Source organism: Sus scrofa, chromosome 1 (genome assembly GCF_000003025.6).
Source record: "Sus scrofa isolate TJ Tabasco breed Duroc chromosome 1, Sscrofa11.1, whole genome shotgun sequence".
In the NCBI taxonomy this organism is placed as follows: domain Eukaryota; kingdom Metazoa; phylum Chordata; class Mammalia; order Artiodactyla; family Suidae; genus Sus; species Sus scrofa.
In genome coordinates this window covers 29,871,204-29,892,634 of record NC_010443.5, presented here as the reverse complement: position 1 = coordinate 29,892,634, position 21,431 = coordinate 29,871,204, and the positions used below count along the sequence as shown (strand labels likewise).

At 43.4% G+C, this 21,431-nt stretch overlaps 1 protein-coding gene across 4 annotated transcripts in view; it reads right to left on the bottom strand.

The window, feature by feature from the left end:
• The window catches only part of SLC2A12 (solute carrier family 2 member 12), a 66,033-nt gene that overhangs the window by 9,362 nt on the left and 35,240 nt on the right, over positions 1–21,431 (bottom strand). For all 4 annotated transcript variants that reach the window (XM_005652670.3, XM_003121191.6, XM_021087654.1 and 1 more), the window contains exons 3-4: positions 13,677–13,799; positions 9,017–9,149 (exon numbers count right to left, since the gene is read on the bottom strand). In XM_005652670.3, the coding sequence (XP_005652727.1) occupies positions 9,017–9,149; positions 13,677–13,799 (256 nt within the window). The remainder of the gene's footprint in view (positions 1–9,016; positions 9,150–13,676; positions 13,800–21,431) is intronic.

The window sequence follows — 21,431 nt, the reverse complement described above, 5'->3', positions numbered from 1 at the left end:
GCCACTAAGTGACAGGTGAGAACTGACCCCTGGGTTTTGTGACTGGGAGATTACCAGGATGTTGAAAAGAACACTTGCAGTAGAGTGGTGGCCATGCAAGTCTTATTGGAGCAGGTTCACGAGAGACTAGGAAGAGAGGAATTGAGGACAATGAAGACAGACAACTCTGGAAGAACTAGGCTATCATGATGGCAAAGAAAACAAGTGAAAAGAAATGAGAGAGTAAAACCTAGGAAGGAAAGTGGGGCCAAAAGACTTTCTTTTTTTTTTTTTTTTTTTAAGATGGAGAAAAGGAGATCCCGTTGTGGCTTAGTGGTAACAAACCTGACTAGTATCCATGAGGATTCAGGTTCGATTCCTGGCCTCGCTCAGTGGGTTAAGGATCCAGCGTTGCCGTGAGCTGTGGTGTAGGTCACAGAGGCTCGATCTGGCATGGCTGTGGCTGTGGCCTAGGACAGCAGCTGCAGCTCTGACTCCACCCCATAGCCTGGAAACTCCATATGCTGCAGGTGCAGCCCTAAAATGATAATAATAACAATAAAATAAAACAAAACAATGGAGAAAAAAATCATGCAAGGTTTCTGTGCTAATGGGAAGAGAGATCCAGGAGAGAGGTATGAGCTAGATGATTGCAGGTGTGAGCAGGGAGGGCTGTGGGGGAATGTTCTGGATAAGCAAGTGAGGAGGGCAAATGAGGAGAGAGGTTTCCAGAGAGAGAAGTTGGTATTGAGCAGTTGTCTAGGAGAGAGGCAGTTCATGGACGAGAGACAGATGACTGCCAGGCAGCACGGAGGGCCACTTGGAGTCAGTGGGGATGATTTAAAATGAGACCTGGGAGTTCCCACCATGGCTCAGTGGGTATCGAATCCTACTAGGAACCATAAGATTGGGGGTTCAATCCCTGGCCTTGCTCATTGGGTTAAGGATCCAGCATTGCCGTAAGCTGTGGTGTAGGTCGCAGATGCAGCCCAGATCCTGCATTGCTGTGGCTTTGGCATACGCCGTCAGCGACAGCTCCGATTAGACCCCTAGCCTGGGACCCTCCATATGCCATGGGTGCAGCCCTAGAAAAGACAAAAAGACCAAAAAAAAAAAAATTTTTAATTAATTAAATTAAATTAAAAAATAAAATGAGACCCAGCCCTGGGCTCCTGTGCTTTCTAAGCCATGTTCAGCTATGAGCCTGTAGACACTTGTTTGTCACACCTTAAGGTAAACCAGATCCCGTCACGCCTCTGCTTAAAATACTTTAGTAGGTTCCCATTGCACTTAGAATGAAATCCAAATCCAGTCTGTAAAGCCCCACACATCAGTCTCCACCAGCCTTCTCACTGGATCTCAAAGATCGAATCCTCCTGGGCTTCTTTTGAATCATGGAACAGGGCAAGTGTGTTTCTGATTCACCCTTTGCACTAGCTATTCTCTCTACCTGAGTTCTCTTTCCACCCTATCTTTGCAGAGTTGGCTCTTTATTACCACTCAGATTTTATCTTTCATGTCACCTCTCAGGATAATCTTCTCAGATCACCAATCAAAGGTAACCCCCTCCCCCTGCACACACTTAGTATCTTATCAGCACATTTTAATTCTGATGCGTTTTTGCCTGCTGGTGAATATGTTATAGCACCTAGAACAGTGCCTGGCACGTAACAGGTACTCAGTAAATATTTATTGAATAAATGAATTTGGGTGAATGAAAGAAGGAATGACCATGTAAGATTAACTGCTAAAAGTGAAAAATAATCTAAGCCTCTGAACTGAAATATTTACCAAACATTAACTGGTTGGGTTTCATTAATTGTCTCCACTTAAACTGGGGAAAAGAATGAAAGTCACAGCTGAAATAGCAAATATGGCAAATGTCCCATTTTGTGTTTGTAGCTGGCAGGGCAGAAGTTCAAAATGAAATCCTTTCAAATTACATTATTGCTGCACTCTTTTCTGACCTCCCCACTGAGTCATTGTTTATCTTACAAGAAACTTAACAACTTTGGAAGAATATTTGTTTTCTCAGCCTCCTAGAAATAGGAGAAAAAGAAGCCAACTCCAAGTGTGAGAAGGGAAAATGCTAGGAGGTGTGGAGTATCAAATGTGAAGTTAATTTGATATTATAAATAGTTTCCTTTCTTAGAAAATCACGAGGACATACACATCTGGACTCTCTGTTCCTCTGGTGACAAAAGTTGATTCATTGTTTCATTAACTCCTAAATCCAGGAAGACTCCCTTAACTCAGCAATAGCCTTTCTGCGTCTTAAAGCTCACCTCACTTTCGTTTCCTCACTTTTGTTCCCTGGGGCTTTCGACCATCCCGGGTTCACTTAGCCAATTCTGTAAGTTTTCAGTGCCTTGATGGATTTGATTTCTGTTCTTGTCTTTGACATTTCCCTCCAGGGAAACTTGTTTAACACACATACTTCATACTCACTTTGATCAACGTACACACTTCGGGCTGCTTACATTTTCATTTGAAAAGCATTCACCAACCTGCCGCTTCAAGCTAAGACATGTCCCTGGCTCTTTGGTGTTTCAGAAATCAGAGGGAGCCAAGATTTCTGAAGGCAACTGTTTCCTTTCTGCCCTCAGGTACTGGGCTTCCTGGCAAGAATGTATCCTTAGCCCATACTGCTGCTGCTGCTACTACAAATAAATTTAAAATGCAGAATTGTTTTGCCATCTCATCTTTCATAATTTGCACCAATGCCCTTATCTATACTTATTCTCCTCCACCAGCCTCGTGTTGACTTGTGGAGTCTATCTAGGGGTGAGTAGTATTTGGTTTGTGGCTCTCTCCTAATTTGCAATTTAAAACTTCCTTGGAGAATCTGAAAAAGAATGGATGTGGGTATATGTATAACTGCATCTCTTTGTTGTATAGCAGAAATTACCACAACATTGAAAATCAACTATACTTCAATAAAACTTAAAAAAAAAAACTTGGAACGGGTCTAGATTTAAGTTTAAGTAATTGTATGACTCAAAAGTAACAGGAATGTGATTCTTTCGAAAACATTTCATAATTCAGAGTTTGCTAATTTAGACAGATTCCTTCCCCACCTTGAATTCTTTTTTTTTTTTTTTTTTTTTTTTTTTTTGTCTTTTTGCCATTTCTTGGGCCGCTCCCGCAGCATATGGAGATTCCCAGGCTGGGGTCTAATTGGAGCTGTAGCTGCCAGCCTACTCCAGAGCCACAGCAACGCACGATCCAAGCTGCGTCTTCAACCTACACCACAGCTCATGGCAACGCTGGATCCTTAATCCACTGAGCAAGGCCAGGGATCGAACCCGAAACCTCATGGTTCCTAGTCGGATTCGTTAACCACTGAGCCACGACGGGAACTCCTTGAATTCTGAATGAATACATACTATAAGGAGTTTTACATACTCCCCCTCCGAATAATTACGCTCTTAGAAAATGTCTTATTCTGGAGGTCCACCAGATGGGAAGATAGGCTTTTCGTAAGTTTTGTCTTCAGATTTTCATTTGCCCTGAAATTTAATGCATCCTGACAGCTCCATATGAAAAAAAAAAAAAATCAAAAATTTTCTTAACCTTAACTCATTGAGAACATTCTGCTTTCAGGTTAGACTTTTTTGAAAAAGTGCAAAAGGAGTGATAATAGGAGAGGCCCTTAGTTTTGTTCAATTAATTCATGACTCTTTTTCCCTGCTTCAATTTCTTAGTTAGTACAACTCACAAAATTTTTAACAAACCTTTATTTTTAAAGGAATTCTTTCCCACAGCTAGGATATGGGCAGCTCAAAAGTGCATATACCGAAGGTGGATTTCCAAAAAGCCAGTGAAACTTAAGACCCAGGGCCCCTCACCTGCACAGCCCCTTCCAAGACCCATATACGCATGCCTCACCTTGCATTCATGGTTTGTATTATTTTTCTTAAGCAGGACTTTCAAAAAGCTTAGGCTCTGCAAGATGGATCTGCTTATGTACCTCCACGTTGAGGACCAAATTATCCCCAATATAGATATTTCCCCTTAACCCCAGCTTCCAATGTACATTTGCCTCCTTTCTTCTTCATTTGCACGCTCCACAGGTGCCTCACATTCCATCTGTACAAACTAACTCAGTGAACTCAGTGTTGTCCCAATCCAACCTTCCACCAGACTCCCGCTTCCCAAACCTGCACTTTCCCCTCCTCCAGGTCTTACTTCATTGACTGTCCCCATTGTCTACTGGATTAGTTCTCCAAGCTAGAGAACTGTTTCTTCCAGTCTTAGCTCCCAGTTGTGCAGGTTGCATCCCTACACCCCACCAGCCCCAGGTTTCCCATCCAATTCCCCCACAGGCTCTTCCTAGGTTTCTATAACTCTGTGTCTACGCTCTCCATTTGCCATATTTTGCCAGCTCCTCCTTCAAAAATCTGGTCACTTCCCCCCCCCCGACCCCACCCCACTCTGTTGTTTTAAACATGACCTACTGGAGTTCCTGTTGTGGCTCAGTGGATTAAGAACCCAGGTAGTATCCATAAGGATGTGGGTTTCGTCCCTGGCCCTGTTCAGTGGGTTAAGGATCCAGTGTTGCCACATGCTCCCTCATAGATGTGGCTGCAAGGGACAGCACAGATGCAGCTCCCGTGTAGCTGTGGCTGTGGTGTAGGCTTGCAGTTGCAGCTCCTATTTGACCCCTGGCTCGGGAACTTCCATATGCTGCAGGTGCATCCATAAAAAGGAAAAAAAAAATTTTTTTTTGATTAAAAAAAAAAATGCCCTACTGCCTTAAGGGCCAGGATGGACAAAACTCCTCTTGACTACTCTCTCCCTCCCTTTGATCTCTTGATCCCCGACCCAGAACCTGTCCTCTTCATACCACACTATTTAGGCAACTGACCTCTGCTGTGTGATTCCTCTTCTGACCCCCATGCAGTTCTCTTTGCCTAGATAACTGCTTCAAAATTCAGCTTGGAGATAACCTCCTTCAGGAAAATTTCATAGATGAACTCCTCTAACACATGTGACCTTCCTTTGTACTTGCCAACACAGTGCATTGCAATGCTCTGTTTTCTCTCCTGCCTCTTAAAGCAAAGAAAGTATGGGTCCTCTGTTCCTTGTATCTTCGGTTCCTCCCCAGTACAGTGTCTGGTCCACAGTAGATGGTCAACAAAGAGTGGAATGAATAATTCGTGAAGTGAGAGGGGGGAAAAGGGAGTGGTATGATGGTAGAGCCAACATGTCTCCCTTTTCTGAACACATACCCCTTCCTCCTCCCATTGCACAGATTGTTAGATCACAGATTAAATCACATCCTATGATCCATAAAGATCAAAACCTATTGTGATTTATACGGTTATTCATGATCTAATCCCCACACACAATGAATTCAGCACTGGACTGACCGCAACTGAACGGTGAATATTTTTTAATCTTCTGCTAGGAATCAGTTTTAAGGCTAGGCACTGTAGAGATTACATAAGAAGGAGAATGGGCAGAGACCATTCCTGGAAACTAAAACTCTATAACCTCCTTAAGGAAGTGAAACTGCAAGAGTTTTAGCTGAGGCAATAGAAAAGAAAAAAATGGGACTAGAAATTATTAAAGATTTAGGAGAAAGGAACACTATCTGGAGCTAGGGTGACTCAAGGCTTTGAAGATCCTTGGGCATAAGGAGGTAGAACTAAATCTGCAGAGATAACTATCATGTAGGAAGAGAAGGAGAAATAAGGAAGTAAGAGGTAGGAGAAAACCCAGGGGAAAAAACGTTCCTTAGGAGGTAAAAGAATTTCAAGAAAGAGTAAGTATGGTAGATTAAATGGGTTTAAAAAAACCTTTGGGAGTTCTGGCTGTGGCTCAGTGGGTTACAAACCTGACTAGTATCCATGAGGATGTGGGTTCTATCTCTGACCTTGCTCAGTGGGTTAAGGATTTGGTGTTGCCACAAGTGGTGGTGTAGGTTGCAAATGCGGCTCAGATTTTGTGTTGCTGTGGCGGTGGCATAGGCCGGTGGCTATGGCTCTGAACTTTCATGTGCTGCAGGTGTGGCCCTTTAAAAAAAAAGACAAAAAATAAAATCAAATAAAGGCATTAGGTCAATCTCTAAACTCCTTGAATCTGGGCTGGCCTTAGGACTTGTACCGACGATAGAAAGGGATGGAAACGATGTGGACGTGTGACTTCCAGTGTGGAAACCTCTCAAAGAGCTGAATGCAGTGTCAGCCTCCGCTACCAGGTCTGACAGGGGGTGAAGCCACCATGGCCTCCTGGAGGAAGAGGCCACCTGAAGGGAACTGAAGTTCCCCGCTGTATCACCTACTGTCATCCATCTCTGTGAGGCTCCCTTGGAGCTTCCGGTCCTGCTACATCTCACGCTGATGTTGTAGGCACATGAGTGAGCCCAGGTGAAAGGAGCAGAGGCACCAGCCAACCAAACCAAAGAATCACAGAAAATAGTAAACAGTGTATTCCAAGCCACTACTCTGGGGGAGCCTGTTTTATACCTAAATAGACCACTGATGTGAAACAAGCTCTAGGGAAGGATGAGAAATGAAGGGTCACCCACAGATGTGGCACCCTCATGTCCTGGCATCTCAAATCTGGAAGAAGCATGAGTTGGTCAGACAGGTTTCTAGTTAAAGATGAATTATCAAGGTCTGAGGCTATCCGCTATTTGAATGGCGCTGAGTTATCAAGGTCTGAGGCTATCCGTTATTTGAATCGTGCGTGTGCAATTAATTGTCTTGTTTAGATTCTGTGCTCGCCAAGAAATCCTATTATTTGACTTCAACTTGTGCGGGCCAAAGGGAGGGAGCCAGCTTTCATGAGGATTATATTTTTCTTTGTAAATACATAATATTCATTTTCATTGAAGGTTTTAAAAATAGGGCCTCATCTGTGTCAAAAATTAGCCCTCTGGGTGATACTTACCTTGAATTAAGAGAAAAGTGTTTTCTGCTAACGTGAAATATCTTTACAATGCAAACCATTTTAAAGTATATAAGGGACAAAGTAAAACTTTTCCACACTCCTGCGTACTCTATACCCTGATAAAACCAGGATTAACAGCGCCGTCTGTGTATTTGTGCACATATACCTACCATCAATTTACCTGTCAAGTTTCTTCTTCCTTCAATCAAAAGCTGAAGAATCACTGTGCCCACTATTTCTGTGACCTCATACGTTTCTCTCTAGGAAAGTATTTTTTTTTTTAATTTTTTTGTCTTTTTGTCTTTTGAGGGCCGCACCCGTGGCATAAGGAGGTTCCCAGGCTAGGGGTCGAATCGGAGCTGTAGCCACTGGCCTACGCCACAGCCACGGCAATGCAGGATCCAAGTGGTGTCTGCGATCTACACCACAGCTCACAGCAACACCAGATCCTCAACCCAGTGAGCAAGGCCAGGGATCAAACCTGCAACCTCATGGTTCCTGGTCGGATTGGTTTCTTCTCTGCCATGATAGGAACTCCTCTAGTGAAAGTATTTTTAGAAGAAAGTCACAAACTGTAAATATGTTGTTTCTGTCCCTTATATTAAAACCCAAGAACAAGTTATCTCTACATTGTCTAGTGGGATGCTTTAATCCTAGGCAGAGTAATAAATTCATTCCTGGCCACATACCTGGTCTCCTCCCCCAGCCAGTTTCAAGTCAGAGCTGCGAGTTCTGCTACTAAAGGAAAAGGGGAGTTTTCTGTAACCCACTTACTGCTAAGTTAAACTGTTGTAGCCATCTCTCCATGTGAATTTTTTGTTTTGTTTTGTTTTTTGTTTTTTGGGGTTTTTTTTTTTTTGTTTTTTTGTTTTTTTTTTTGGCCTTTTAGGGCCGCTCCCATGGCATATGGAAGATCCCAGGCTAGGGGTCTAATTGAAGCTGCAGCCGCCAGCCTACACCACAGCTACAGCCATGCCAGATAGAACCACATCAGTGACCTACACCACAGCTCTCGGCAACACTGGATCCTTAACCCACTGATCGGGGCCAGGGGTTGAACCCTCACCCTTCTGGATACTAGTGGGGTTCATTACCACTGAGCCACAATGGGAACACCTCCATGTGAATTTTATTTAACCATTATTTTAATTAGCTATTCACATAAGAAACGCTCCATCTTAATGTACTTTGTGCCGTATTTGGAAGAATTGTAGACATGTAAGCCCAAGAGTTATCCGGATTATCTGAACCTTATATGTTTGGGGCTTAAAAAGACCTACAAAATGTAGAAGAGGTGGAAGGCTGAAGCCCATGGCTCTAGCATAGGGCAAGCATGGTGGGCCAGGCCCAACCTGAAACCCCAAATAAAAATTTGAAATGAGTCAGAAAGACAAAGACAAATACCATATGATATCACTTGTAACTGGAATCTAATGTCCAGCCCAAATGAACATCTCCACAGAAAAGAAAATCATGGACTTGGAAAATAGACTGTGGCTGCCAGGATGGGAGAGGGAGGGAGTGGGAGGGATCAGGAGCTTGGGCTTATCAGACACAACTTAGAATAGATTTACAAGGAGATCCTACTGAGTAGCATTGAGAACTATGTCTAGATACTCATATTGCAACAGAACAAAGGGGGGGGGGAAATGTATACATGTAAGGATAACTTGATCCCCTTGCTGTACAGTGGGAAAAAAAAATAAATTATATATAAAAAAAAATTCTTTCTGTGTAAGAGAGCCAGGGAGATGGGAGGGGTTCTTCAATCATCACTGAAAAGATCTCTGAAGGGTTCCCTTGTTGGAAAGCACTGGTTATTCTAATTCCTTCGCTGAGTCACCCAACTTAAATGCACAGCAAAGAACCTGGTAGTTTCCAGGCTGTTTTACTGATGGTTGTTTGTCGGTTGTAATTTGGTGTTTTCATAAGAGAGGGTGAGCTTAAGTCCTTCTACTCCATCATCTTGTCCCACTTATTAACCCACAGCAGAGAAACTGGAATTATGCTTGGAGACATGGTTCCCTACCAAAGGGAATATCTTAAAATAATTTCAGATATTACTATTATTTCATTGTAGATAGAAGCTGAATTTTTGACCCAAGAGTACTGCTCAGAGAGCAATGAAGAAAATACTCACTCTTTTGCTAGTTCCATTGATATTTGTTCCAAAGAGCATCCCTTTGTCTCGGGAATAAACACGAGCACAAAAACCAGAGCTGCTAGACTCATGATTGTATAAATAAAGCACACCCATGGCAGGCCAATGAGATCTAGAGAGGACAAAGGAAATTGGTTAGAGATGTTTCGTGTTACTTTGATTCCATTTATGGACAGCTTCTTCTTAGAGCATATATGAAGCTATACACATTTTCAAACATGTTAATTTTGAAATTACAATCACAAATTAAAAATATAGCCAGCCCTGAAAGTGTGATTTTCCCAAACTACCCTAGCTTCCTCTGGCAAAATAAATAACGGTCTTATAAGTATCACCATTTAAACACCAAGCTCTCTTCTTGATGGACATGCTTTTTGTGTTCAAAATGGTAACTGACATGCTCATTGGTTGGGGTGGGAGTTAAGAACCTCACACAATACAGAAACTCAGAAATCGGAAGGTCAACCACCTTCTCTCTCCTCACGCTCCACGTTCCTCTCTTGGGAATCACGGCTGTAGTCATTTGGTTTCTATTTGGTAGATATTTTTAAAGACATCTTTATACAGATGGACTCTTCCTGGAATGAGCTTCCCCTTCTCTACTCAGATTTGAATAAATCATTTCATGTTGGCAGTTTTTCATCATTTTAGTAGCTGGCATTGTATCTGTAATGCTGTTTCTTAGATTCAGAGGGAAAAAACAGTGATAGTGGTTTGAATAAAAGGCATTAACTTGCTAAGAGGCATCGGCAAGAAGCAGGATCCTCCAGGTTTTGGTGGATCTCATCTGCCAGCTCAGTTTCAGGTCAGAGGTCCAGCCCCTTTGTAGTTACTGACCAAGGTCAAGGTATGCTAGCTGGTGAGAGGTGGCCCCCAGGGCACTTGCGTCTGCCCTTGTAATGTGCTACCCTGGGCCCATCAGAAAGTCCAGAATGGCCTGGAACAGTGAGGAGGCCTTTTTTAAACACAGGGTCAGACCAGCCACAGACAAAAACAGTGCAAATAGCCAGTAGCAGCCACACATCACGACTGATCTGTTGGGAACACGCATGGAGCAGTTAGGCAGTCAGGCAGAGTGGAAGGATCCATGCATATTAACCATTCGTAGGTCAGCTGTGCTGAAGTGGGGAGAAGCAGGAAGAAGGAACAGCCCTGCAGTCTTTCTGGCAATTTTAATTAAAGTCAGCTCACTCTGTGCCACTCTTGCTGCTGGCACGGGGTTTTGCCCAAGTGAGTGCTTACTAAAGTGTTTATAAAATTGGTCGTCTTCCCTCTCTAGGACATACAACCAGAAAACAAAAATGAAGAGAATCAAAACATCATCTTATTGTACTCATCCCCTGTGCTCTTTGAGCATTTTCAGTAACAGGGAGCTCATGACTTTTCAAAGACAGGCACTGTGGGAGTTCCCGTTGCGGCACAGTGGGTTTAGAACCCAACTAGCACTGCACTAGCCTGAGGATGCAGGCTTGATCCCTGGACTCGTTCAGTGGGTTAAGGATCCAGTACGGCCAAGAGCTATGGCGTAGGTCACTGATGTGGTTCTATCTGGTGTTGCTGTGGCTGTCTGTGGTGTAGGCTGTCAGCTGCAGCTCCAATTCGACTGCTAGCCTGGGAACTTCCATATGCTGTGGGTGTGGCCCTAAACCCCCCACCCCAAACCCCCAAAAACAAAGATGGCTACTGCTCTGTGAGCCAGCCCTGTCTAAGATGTAGTCCTCACTTGTTCCTAAGCCCACGTCTACCTTCTGGGAGCTTGGGTTCAGAGGTTCATCTTTGTCCTCTGGATCAGTCCTCCCCCTCCCTTCACAACAGCCGCACAAACATATGAAGCCTCCTCCATCCCTTCCTGAGCATCGTCTTGTCCAAGTCAAGCACCCCCAGCTCCCGAAACAATGCTTCAGAGATGGGAGGTCACATGCCCGCGTCATCCAGGTTGTTCTCCGTCGGTGGACACACTGCAACCCTCTTAACACACTTCACTCAGAGCTGAGCGCAGGACTGCAGCTCTATTATGACCATGGCAGAGTATGTCTGTATCTCCAGAATACTCTGCTTTTATGGACACGGCTGAGACTGTGCTAAAAGTTGGTGTCCAAGGGCTTATTGCCAAGCAGAATCCTTATATCTTTTACTTGGAAAATTGATTTTTGAAAAAAAGCAGAGAAGTTCAAACACAGTCCAAGGAAATATCAGCTAAAGGTTTTAGATCACTCAGGATTTGTTTTATTGCATAGACGTTCCCCCCATTTGCTGTAAAAGCTCATGCAGCACTTCTGAATTATCAGCTCAGCTGCTATATGGGCTATGCTTCCTGGAGTTTTTTTGTTTTTTTTTTTTTTTTTTTTTTTTTTTTTAAGGGCCATACCTGCAGCATATGGAAGTTTCCAGGCAAGGTGTCAAATTGGAGTTGTAGCAGCCAGCCTACACCACAGCCAAAACAATGAGGGATATGAGCCATGTCTGCAACCCACACCACAGCTCACAGCAACGCCAGATCCTTAACCCACTGGGCAAGGCCAGGGATGGAACCTGAATCCTCATGGATACTAGTCGAGTTCATTACCACTAAACCACAATGGGAACTCCGTTCCTAGAGATTTTTGCCATCTTTATTCTTCCCTCATCTTTTCCATTCTCTCTTTTATCTTTCTCTTTCTCTACACAAATAGCAGGTAAGGGCGTGTATGTGTGTGCGCACACGCACGCATGTGTGTGTGTGTGTGTGTGTGTGTAAAAGTGAAGAGAATAGGTCTGTAAGTATGATCTGAGAGAGGTGTGGTTGGTGCAAATGACCAGTTTCTTTGTTTCCTTTCATCTTGGGCTATTTCCAAAATATGGTACATAAACATTTGAAAATTTTATGTAGAAGCCCAAACCATGCTTAATAACTCTAAAAGTTAATTTCCAAAGTATGTACTCAAAAAAAAGTGGTCAACAAGATTCAGAAGTACTATAGATAGATAGATAGTTTTTTGAGTATACATCCACTTCTGAAAATGTGTATCTTATCTTTACATTATATAAACTTCCATATATATATATACTTATATATATATATATTTATGGAAGAAAACTCAATGGTCAGTTTTGGAGGATGCTAGGGAACCGCTTCACTAGTTTGAAAACTAAAAAATAAAGAGAAAGTTTCAAATATCAATCTTGGTTTCCTATATGATTCCTACTTCAGGGCAGGCAAATAACTGAGAACAAATTTCTCCTTAGAGAAGTATTGCTGATAAAAATTTAGCAGAAATGATGACATGAAAATAATGGATTGGGGCTCTGATCCTCAAAGGATGCAGGCTTGATGAAGTGGGAGCCAGACAGACAGAACACCCCTAGCCCCACCCTCTGAGTGGCAGGACACACGTCCAACTGGGAAGGAGTTTGCAACCAAACAAACAAGAACATCTTCATCTTTTCCAGCTTCTACATCTAACCAGCAGTTTATAGAAAACATAAAGGATAGAGGGTCATACGAAGTGACTACAATCGGCAAATCCACCCCAGGGAAAACTCTATGAGACAAATGACTGAGTTTCTTCATTAAAAATATAAAGTGTGGGAGTTCCTGCTGTGGCGCAACGGGATTGGCGGCGTCTCTGGAGCGCTGGGATGCAGGTTCTATCCCTGGTCTGGCACCATTGCCTTAAGTTAAGGTTAAGGATTTGGTGGCACTGTAGGTCGCAGCTGTGGCTCAGATCTGGCCCTGGAATTCCATAGGCCGCAGGCCGGCCAAAAAAAAGAGAAAAAAAAAAAGCCTAAAATAAAAAAAATATATCAAGTGTGAGGAGAGGAGTAATGAGGATGAAACCTACAAATTACAGGACATATCAATCAATTGTACATTAGGTATTTGGATTGTGATTCAAATGAAGTAAAAACTAATTGTAAGACAATGGGAAAGATGTGGACACAGACCAGATACTTGATACCGTGGGATTATCACTCAGTGTTTTTAGGTGTGACAGTGATACTGTCATTATAGTGTTTAAATGTCTTATCTTTTAGTGGTCACTGATGAAATTTTAAAGAAAAAAAAAGTGACAGGATTATTATTCAGTGTTTTTAAGTGTGACAACTATATTGTTCTTACATGTTTAAATGTCTTATCTTTTAGTGGTCAGTGACAAAATTTGAAAAATAAAATGACATGTCTGGGATATAACTCAAAATAATTTGGGGGGCAGGGCAGGTGGGGGTCATACGTAAATTAGGACTGATAACTGCTTAAACTGGGGGGTCAGTCCATCAGGTTCATGGCCATTCTCTTTACTTTCGAGTGTGTTTGAAAATCCCAAATATGGGAGTTCTCGTCGTGGCTCAGTGGTTGATGAATCTGACTAGGAACCATGAGGTTTTGGGTTCGATCCCTGGCCTTGCTCAGTGGGTTAAGGATCTGGCGTTGCCCTGAGCTGTGGTGTAGGTCGCAGACGTGGCTCGAATCCCACATTGCTGTGGCTCTGGCATAGGCCGGTGGCTGCAGCTCCGATTCGACCCCTAGCCTGGGAACCTCCACATGCTGCAGAAAAAAAAAAAAAAGGAAATACCAAATATGTTTTTCAGGGGAGTGTGAAGGCTTCCCTAGCATTTGTCCTAAGAGCACAAAAGGTGTTAGAGGAAAACAAGTTCTTACCAGTCACGGTCAAAAACGTCAGAGAGATGAGGAGATTGATAGCCCAGTTCATGCTGGAAGTTAGAGCCATGGCTCGTCCTCGAATTCCAGCGGGAAAGATCTCGCTCAACACCAGCCAGGGCACTGGAAGAAAGGGAAGAGTGGGTGGGGGGCAGCAAAATGATCACACACACACACACACACACACACACACACACACACACACCCCCGGTGAAGCTGAGGCCCAGCTCACTGCCCTCTGCATGACTGGGGGCTGGAGAGCAGGGTCTCGTCTTCTTACCCGAGGAGGGAAGAGGGCTGTGTTTCTCCTCACCTCCAACCAAGTGACAAAAGATTCAGATTCGGGAGAAACACGGAGAGAGCTTGCCAGTGGTCCGAGGAAGTAGGGGGAGGGACCTTGAGGGCCAGCAGGTGACACTGGCCTGAGAAATACATACGGGAGGAGCAGTGGCTGGGACCAGCTGCCCAGAACAAGAGAGGCAGCTTTGGGGCTCTGCCAAACACAGAACCTTAGTGCCGGAGCCTGGCTCTACCTGCTTCCCTCTGGGTTCCTTTCCTGCAATTGCCTTTGCTCCTGACCTTGTAGAAATCCAACATCAGAGCTACTGAGCAGCAGGCTACCAAGCGGGGGGGTGGGGAGGAGAAGGGAGGAAGGAGGCTGGCTCCCCCCCCTTCCCACTCAGACTCCCTGGCCTGCGGCAAGCTGAGCAAAGAAAAGCTCTAAATTAAATGGAGCTCCAGATTTGATTATTATACCAGACCAAACCTTTGACTTTCTGAGAGGAGACTCTTCTTGGCACAACTGATCAGAGAGCCATTTATTATCCAAGAGTGACACAGAACATCATAGGACCTGCCTGATGGGATGAGAAAGGGCAGGAGAGAAGTCAATTAACGTCTCTCCTGCTCACAGCCTATCAAGTCCAGTTTGCCTCATAGCTCCGAGTTCTCAAAAGCGGCTGAGCCCTTTACAAACCTTATCTCAATTGATCCGCACTAAATTCCTACCAGATAGGAACTAATATCACTCTCCCTCTTTTATTTCTATTATTATGATTATTTTTGTCTTTTTAGGGCCGTACCCATGGCATAGGGAGGTTCCCAGGCTAGGGGTTGAATTGGAGCTGCAGCTGCTGGCCTACACCACAGCCACAGCAATGCTAGATCCAAGCCGCATCCCCGCCCTACACTGCAGCTCTTGGCAACGCCAGATCCTTAGCCCACTGAGGCCAGGGATCAAACCTGCATCCTCACAGATACTTGCTGGGCTCTTTACCCACTGAGCCACAATAGGAACTCCGCTCTCCCTCTTTTATAGAAGAGGAAACTGAGACTTAAGGCTTTCATGATCTGCCAAGATCCCAAATTTCCTAAGTGGCAGCGGAGGTGGCACTGAGCCCAGGCAGCCTCAGGAACTCATGCTTTTTCATGTCGGCGCTCTCTTGGTGGTGGCTCAATAAATATTTGTTAATGAATGAATGTCTCTGTAGAGTATAAGCACCTGTGATTCTGGGGGAAGGGCTTAGGGGCTGCTCCAGCCCTGGTGCACTGCTAGCTGCTACTTTTGTGTTGCAAAACCAGTGTTTAGATACAGACCAGCTGCCTCACCCCACCCCAGAGGAGGCCTGGGGGAGGGGGATAGGGGGGCAGCAACCCCGTGGGCTGCCTGTGCCAGAATCACAGAGCAGTCATCTGTGTCTCTGAAAAGGTACCTCTCAGGATAAGATCACGCTCTGTGGAGAAATCACCTGCTCAGAGTACATTTGCAAAGTAAGAAAAATAATTAAATGATAGGAGAAGGCTAGAAACACATTTTTTTTTCTTAATTACTTTCTCCAGGGTTACTTTAGGGCGTGGAAGTAACTATAACCAAGGAACATGGTTATTATTGTTCTAACTAACAGGGAATTCTAAAGTAATATTCCAGGTCCCTCCCTTTCACTCTGTGCCTCCAAAGACCTTCAGGTTCTTAAAGATTATATCCTTGGAGACCAGGGCAAAGCTCAGATAACCATGCCTTGGGCTTTGCAAGACGGGGTATCTGGCTCTGAGTAGAATGACAGCTGCATAATTCTGGTGCAGCCTTTGTAATGACCTGCCCTTGGGCAAATACAAGATAAAAGTGGGTACGTCTACTCTGCTGAAGATAAATAACCTGTGCTGCAGGCCAATTCCCAGGACCCTTCCTGCTCTGGATGTTTGATGTGGGCAGGGGTGAAGCCCAGGGTTCCTTATGGTCTTTTGCTCTAGCAGCCGTGAGGAGGAGGTGGGAGAAGGGACACGTTCATTGTCTTTGAGGGTATGCCTTAGCAGCGGCCTTCTTGATCTGCTTCCATCTCCACTTCATCACCTCTGAAACCCCTTTCTTCCCCTCCCCACCTGGCATCCTTATGATGGCCTCTTGGAATGATTTGGTGGGACTTGGGGAAAATTATTTCCACGTTGTCTTCAGATGAGAATGAGCTGATCCCGCTGTTACAGAGGGTGGTAGATCTTGCCAAGAAGAAGATGGCACAGCTGCACAAAGCACTAGGTTAAGTGCTCAGTCTGAACTGTCAAGAGCGCACCTAAAAAAATCCAATATCCACAATGATGCCTGTCTCAGGCATGTGTTCAGTGCCTCAGCTGAGCCAATTCTTGGGCAATGAACTGAATATTGAAAAAGAGACTTCCATCAGGGTCTCTGATGGTCCCTTGCTATTGGGCAAAACTTATACCTGATGTTTCCAAAAGTAACCTATGATTACTCAAAGCATCTACTTCTTTTTTGATTTAGTGGAAAGAATTCAAGAATTGATGCCTTGGTTCATGTAATATTGATAAACTGGATGGTGCAGCTATTGACAAAGGTTTTGACAAAAAATGGGTCAACGCCCCCAATATGGAACCTATCAGGTCAAAAATAAGGAGGATATCACTTTATCAATGATCTCAGAGCCATAAAACCATAGTTTTTCAGATCCACAGAGAGAGAGAGCGAAATCTGAAAGTGGTGGAGTTCCCACTGTGGTGCAATGAGATCGGCAGCATCTCTGGAACGCTGGGACAAAGGCTTAATCCCCAGCTGGCACAGAAGTTAAGAATCTGGCATTGTAGCAGCTTTGGTGTAGGTTGCAACTGCAGCTCGGATCTGATCCCTGGCTCAGAATTCCACATGTTGAGGAGCAACCACAAAAGAAAAAAAAAATCTGAAGGTGGTACTTGCAGCAAGATAGAACTTACTGGGAGTTCCCATGGTGGTTTAGTGGTAATGAACCCGACTAGTATTCATGAGGATGCAGGTTTGATCCATGGCCTCATTCAATGGGTTAAGGATCTAGTGTTGCTGTGAGCTGTGGCGTAGGTCGAAGACTCGGCTCGGATCTGGCGTTGCTGTGGCTGTGGCATAGGCCAGCTCCTGTAGCTCTGATTCAACCCCTAGCCTAGGAATTTCCATATGCCGAGGGTGCAGCCCTAAAAAGAGGACCCCCTCCCCCAAAAAGATAGAACTTACTACAAGGGTAAAGTATTTCCTTGCAGACTTAGGAGCAAGGTGGTGTCATAATCTTATCTATCTCCAAGTTCCCTGGAAAAGGGCTGTGTGTACCCAAGTCCAAGAAGGAATAGAAAAGCTGTTTCAGTTCCCAGGTAAAGAACACAGGGATATAACCCATCATATGGGGATTTAATATGTTGATATTTATAATAACAAGTAGAAGGTTTTTTTTTTTTTAATCTCTAATGTTTTTCAATAAGATGGCCTAATTTCTCTCAACTGAAAATCAAGCTATTGTCACATGCCACAGTAAAGTGGTATCTCTCTGTGCTTGTCCTCATGATCCCCTACCCTGACGATAGGCCCAAAGCAAGTGCTTGGTGCCATCTGCTTGTGAGGAATCCACGGAGCACTAAGAGATATGGGAACGCTCCTGCAGCAAGTGCCCGCAACTCACTGCAGTTTTGCAGGCTCTGCTGCAATTCTCCTTGACACCTATTATTTCACTTTGACCCTCATCACCCCAGGACGACCTCAGCAATATGGGCTTCTACAAATGTCAAGAGTCTGCACGTGTATTTAAGGACTTCTCTAGGTTGCAGAATTGAGGGAATTTTGGCCTTGCTGGGAGATAATTGTCCACAGACATGGAAGCTCATATTTTACGTGGTATTAAGCCACCAAGGCTTCCTGTCAGAACTTGTCTGATCCAGATGAAATCTGCAGACAGTGTTTACGCTGCACGGAGTGTCATTAAAAAGGCCATGAAGGACAAATACGTTGCAGTGTCTCTGTGTGCTACGGAGAACATGAATTTGGATCCACAGGGGCGATGCGTGGAAATGGCTGAGCTTTGTTACATGGGAACAGCCATGCTCATCTCCTCCGTCCTGCATGTTTCTGCCACTGCTGACATTTTTTTTCCCTGGAGCTGTCATTTCACTCCCTGTGCTTTCAGATTTAAACCCTGCAGCTCTTTGGCCATGGTTCCATTTGGCTTGAGCATTTCCTGAACCACCTGACACGCCAGCCTCGGGTTTGAAAGCCTCAAGGAAGTCCTGAAACTCTCACCAGGGAACTCCTAGCAACTTTGGAGAAAGCGCTACACTCAGGCTGCAGAGTTCTCAACATCCTGATTGAGCTGGTGTCCTATCCTTGGTAGGAGTGAAGCCAAATCCGATGGCTTTTATTGACTTTTATTGGTTTTTATTGACTTTGCATGCAGCAGACCTAGCTCTCCTCTGGCTGCCAAGGGGTACTTAAGAATGTGAATTCGAAAGGGAATGTGCCCATTTCCTTTCAACTGGATGTTCAAATTATAGCCTTATAAGTTCTGTGAGTGGGAAAATCTGGTTCTTTAAAAACATCCTCCACCACGGAGTTCCCACTGTGCCACAGTGGGTTCGGGATCCAGTGTTGTCACTGTGGCAGCTTCGGTCACTGCTGTGGCACGGGTTCGATCCCTGGCCTGGGAACTTCCACATGCCATAGCCAAAAACAAAACAAAACAAAAACAAAAAATATACTCCACCCTAGGCCACCTTCTCCAACATTAGCAGTGATATTATAGCTTTCATTTATTTTTATTTTCTAAATTCTCCCTTCACTCAGTCTCTCTGAGTTTTGTTCACTCCTGGTCTCTTTGAAATAAATATTCAAGAATATTATCTTGGATTACTTAAATAACAAACTAAGAAAAGCTATGCAATGAAGTCTCAGTGTTCCCCAATCTTTCTATCTAAATGATTTCTAGTCAAAACCAATTGAAAGGATTTTTAAAAACTATTCTAGGGAAAATTGGATTAAATGGAGTAACTCAATTAAAAAAAAAATTAAAGCCAGAGTTAAAAAAAGGAATCCTTTTGTGGGCAGATATTTTGGGAATAAGAACTGTGGCAGTGATCTCCAAATTTTCTTGCTTGTGTAGCCTTTAAAATAATTTTTTTTTTCTTTTTTGGGGCTGCACCCACGGCATATGGAGGTTCCAAGTCTAGGGGTCTAATCAGAGCTGTAGATGCTGGCCTACACCACAGCCACAACAACATGGGATTCAAGCTGCTTCTGTGACCTGCAGCACAGCTCACCGCAACGCCGGATCCTTAACCCACTGAGCAAGGCCAGGGATCGAACCCGAAACCTCATGGCTCCCAGTCAGATTCATTTCTGCTGCGCCACGACAGGAGCTCCTAAAATAATTTTAAAAATTAAGTATATTCCTTCATTTATAAGTCAACAGCTAACATTTTTTTAACCATAAATTTGTTTATTTATGTATGTCTTTTTGCCTTTTCTAGGGCCGCTCCCGTGGCATATGGAGGTTTACCATAAATTTAAATGACAGCAAATGATGCAATTTCTATGGTATTTTAAACTCTATATTTAAAATAAAGAAAATTAATATAACAAATATTTCCAGTGGTATTTACATACCATACCTATTTGATATTTATCTCTAGCCATTTAAAAAATACAGCCAAAAGAAACTAATATGAAGTTTTTATTGTTTTTATGGGTTTTTTGTTTGGTTTGGTTTGGTTTTTATATGGCTGCACCTGTGTCCTACGGAAGTTCCTCGGCCAGAGGAACTGCAGCTGCAGACCTATGCCACAGCCATGGCAATACCAGGTTCAAGCTGCATCTGCTACCCAGGCTGCAGCTTGCAGCAACACCTGATCCTTAATCTACTGAGGAAAGCCAGGGATAGAACCCACATCCTCACAGAGACAATGTTAAGTCCTTACCTGTTGAGCCACAATAGGACAAACTCCACATTGTTTTTAAATAGATGAAATGCATTGTTCTCAAGAATAATAAAAATAGATGGGGAATTGAATAAATTTTATAATGGCAGTGTCACTACATTCTTTAAATTAACAATAAAAGTTTGTTGTAATGCTATATCAGCTGATAACTTGATTAGATCAACCTATAGCTTTGTTGAAAGCAAATTACTGGAAATATTTAGGCTTATGAAAGAAAGCCTAAATATTTCCAATAATTAGAGTCACCTTTCGATACCACACCTATACCAACATTTCCAACTGTCCTTTTCATTAATGTTCCTAAGGCTTTAATAATTTGGTAAATATATCATAATAAGATTTCTAGTGGATAATAGCTGTGCTTTCTTTAACGTGGAAGAACAGTTATTACTGGGAAGATTAGGAAGAAGAAGTCTAAGGAAACAGATTCTTCGTAAAAATCAAGAAATTGGAGTTCCCCTGGTGGCACAGCAGGTTAAAGATCTGGCTAGGGTCACTGTTGTGGCTTGGGTTCCATTCCTGGCCTGGGAACTTCTGCATGCCACGAGCGTGGCCAAAAATAAAAAAATAAAAATAAAAAATAAATCAAGAAATTAATTTCCTGGAGTTCCTGCTGTGGTTCAGTGGTTAACAAATCCGACTAGGAACCATGAGGTTGTGGGTTCCATCCCTGGCCTTGCTCAGTGGGGTAAGGATCTGGTGTTGCCGTGAGCTGCGGTGTAGGTCGAAGACATAGCTCGGATCTGACATTGCTGTGGCTCTGGTGTAGGCCAGTGGCTACAGCTCCCATTAGACCCCTAGCCTGGGAACCTCCATATGCCTTGGGAGCGGCCCTAGAAAAGACAAAAAGACAAAAAGAAAAAAAAAAGAAATTAATTTCCTTTCATGTATCATTGAAGGAATACTACAGAAATTTACCCCCAGGAGTATGCTTATCCCAATTTGCAGATTGCTGAACTAGAGTTCAAAATTGCAAAACAAAAAAGGGAAGGAGCTACAAGAAGTTAGTCTTTTCTGGTTTAAACTCTAACTTGAATGTCACGCTTCAGATGTAACATTTTATGTTGTGCTTTTTTCATGAATGATGCTTTGGACTTCAATCAGAAAAGTATCATAGTTTTTAATGTTACAAGTGTTCCTCTGAAAATTCTTAACATTGTGTTCTGAAAAAACAATAAAGTAACAACTGAATGCTATGCTTATTTAGATAGTGTTAAAACCTTAGTCTTTTTTTTTTTTAATGTCTTAACTGTCCAATATTCATAATTTTCAAGGGTATGGCACTGTGATTGTATGCAGGACAGTGAGGAAACTTAAATGCTGATGTATTATGTGAAGAATTGCTGATGTCAATGCAATAAATGGTGTTGTTTCTCTCTATTTAGCCGTACCCAGGCTAGAAAAATTAATTTCAGACTCTTTTTGGTTCTGTTAGGTACTACCATGCAATATCTAACTCCAAAGTGAGATTTAATTAGCTAAGGGCACAAATTTAAGTTTTTCCTTTTTCTTGGATGC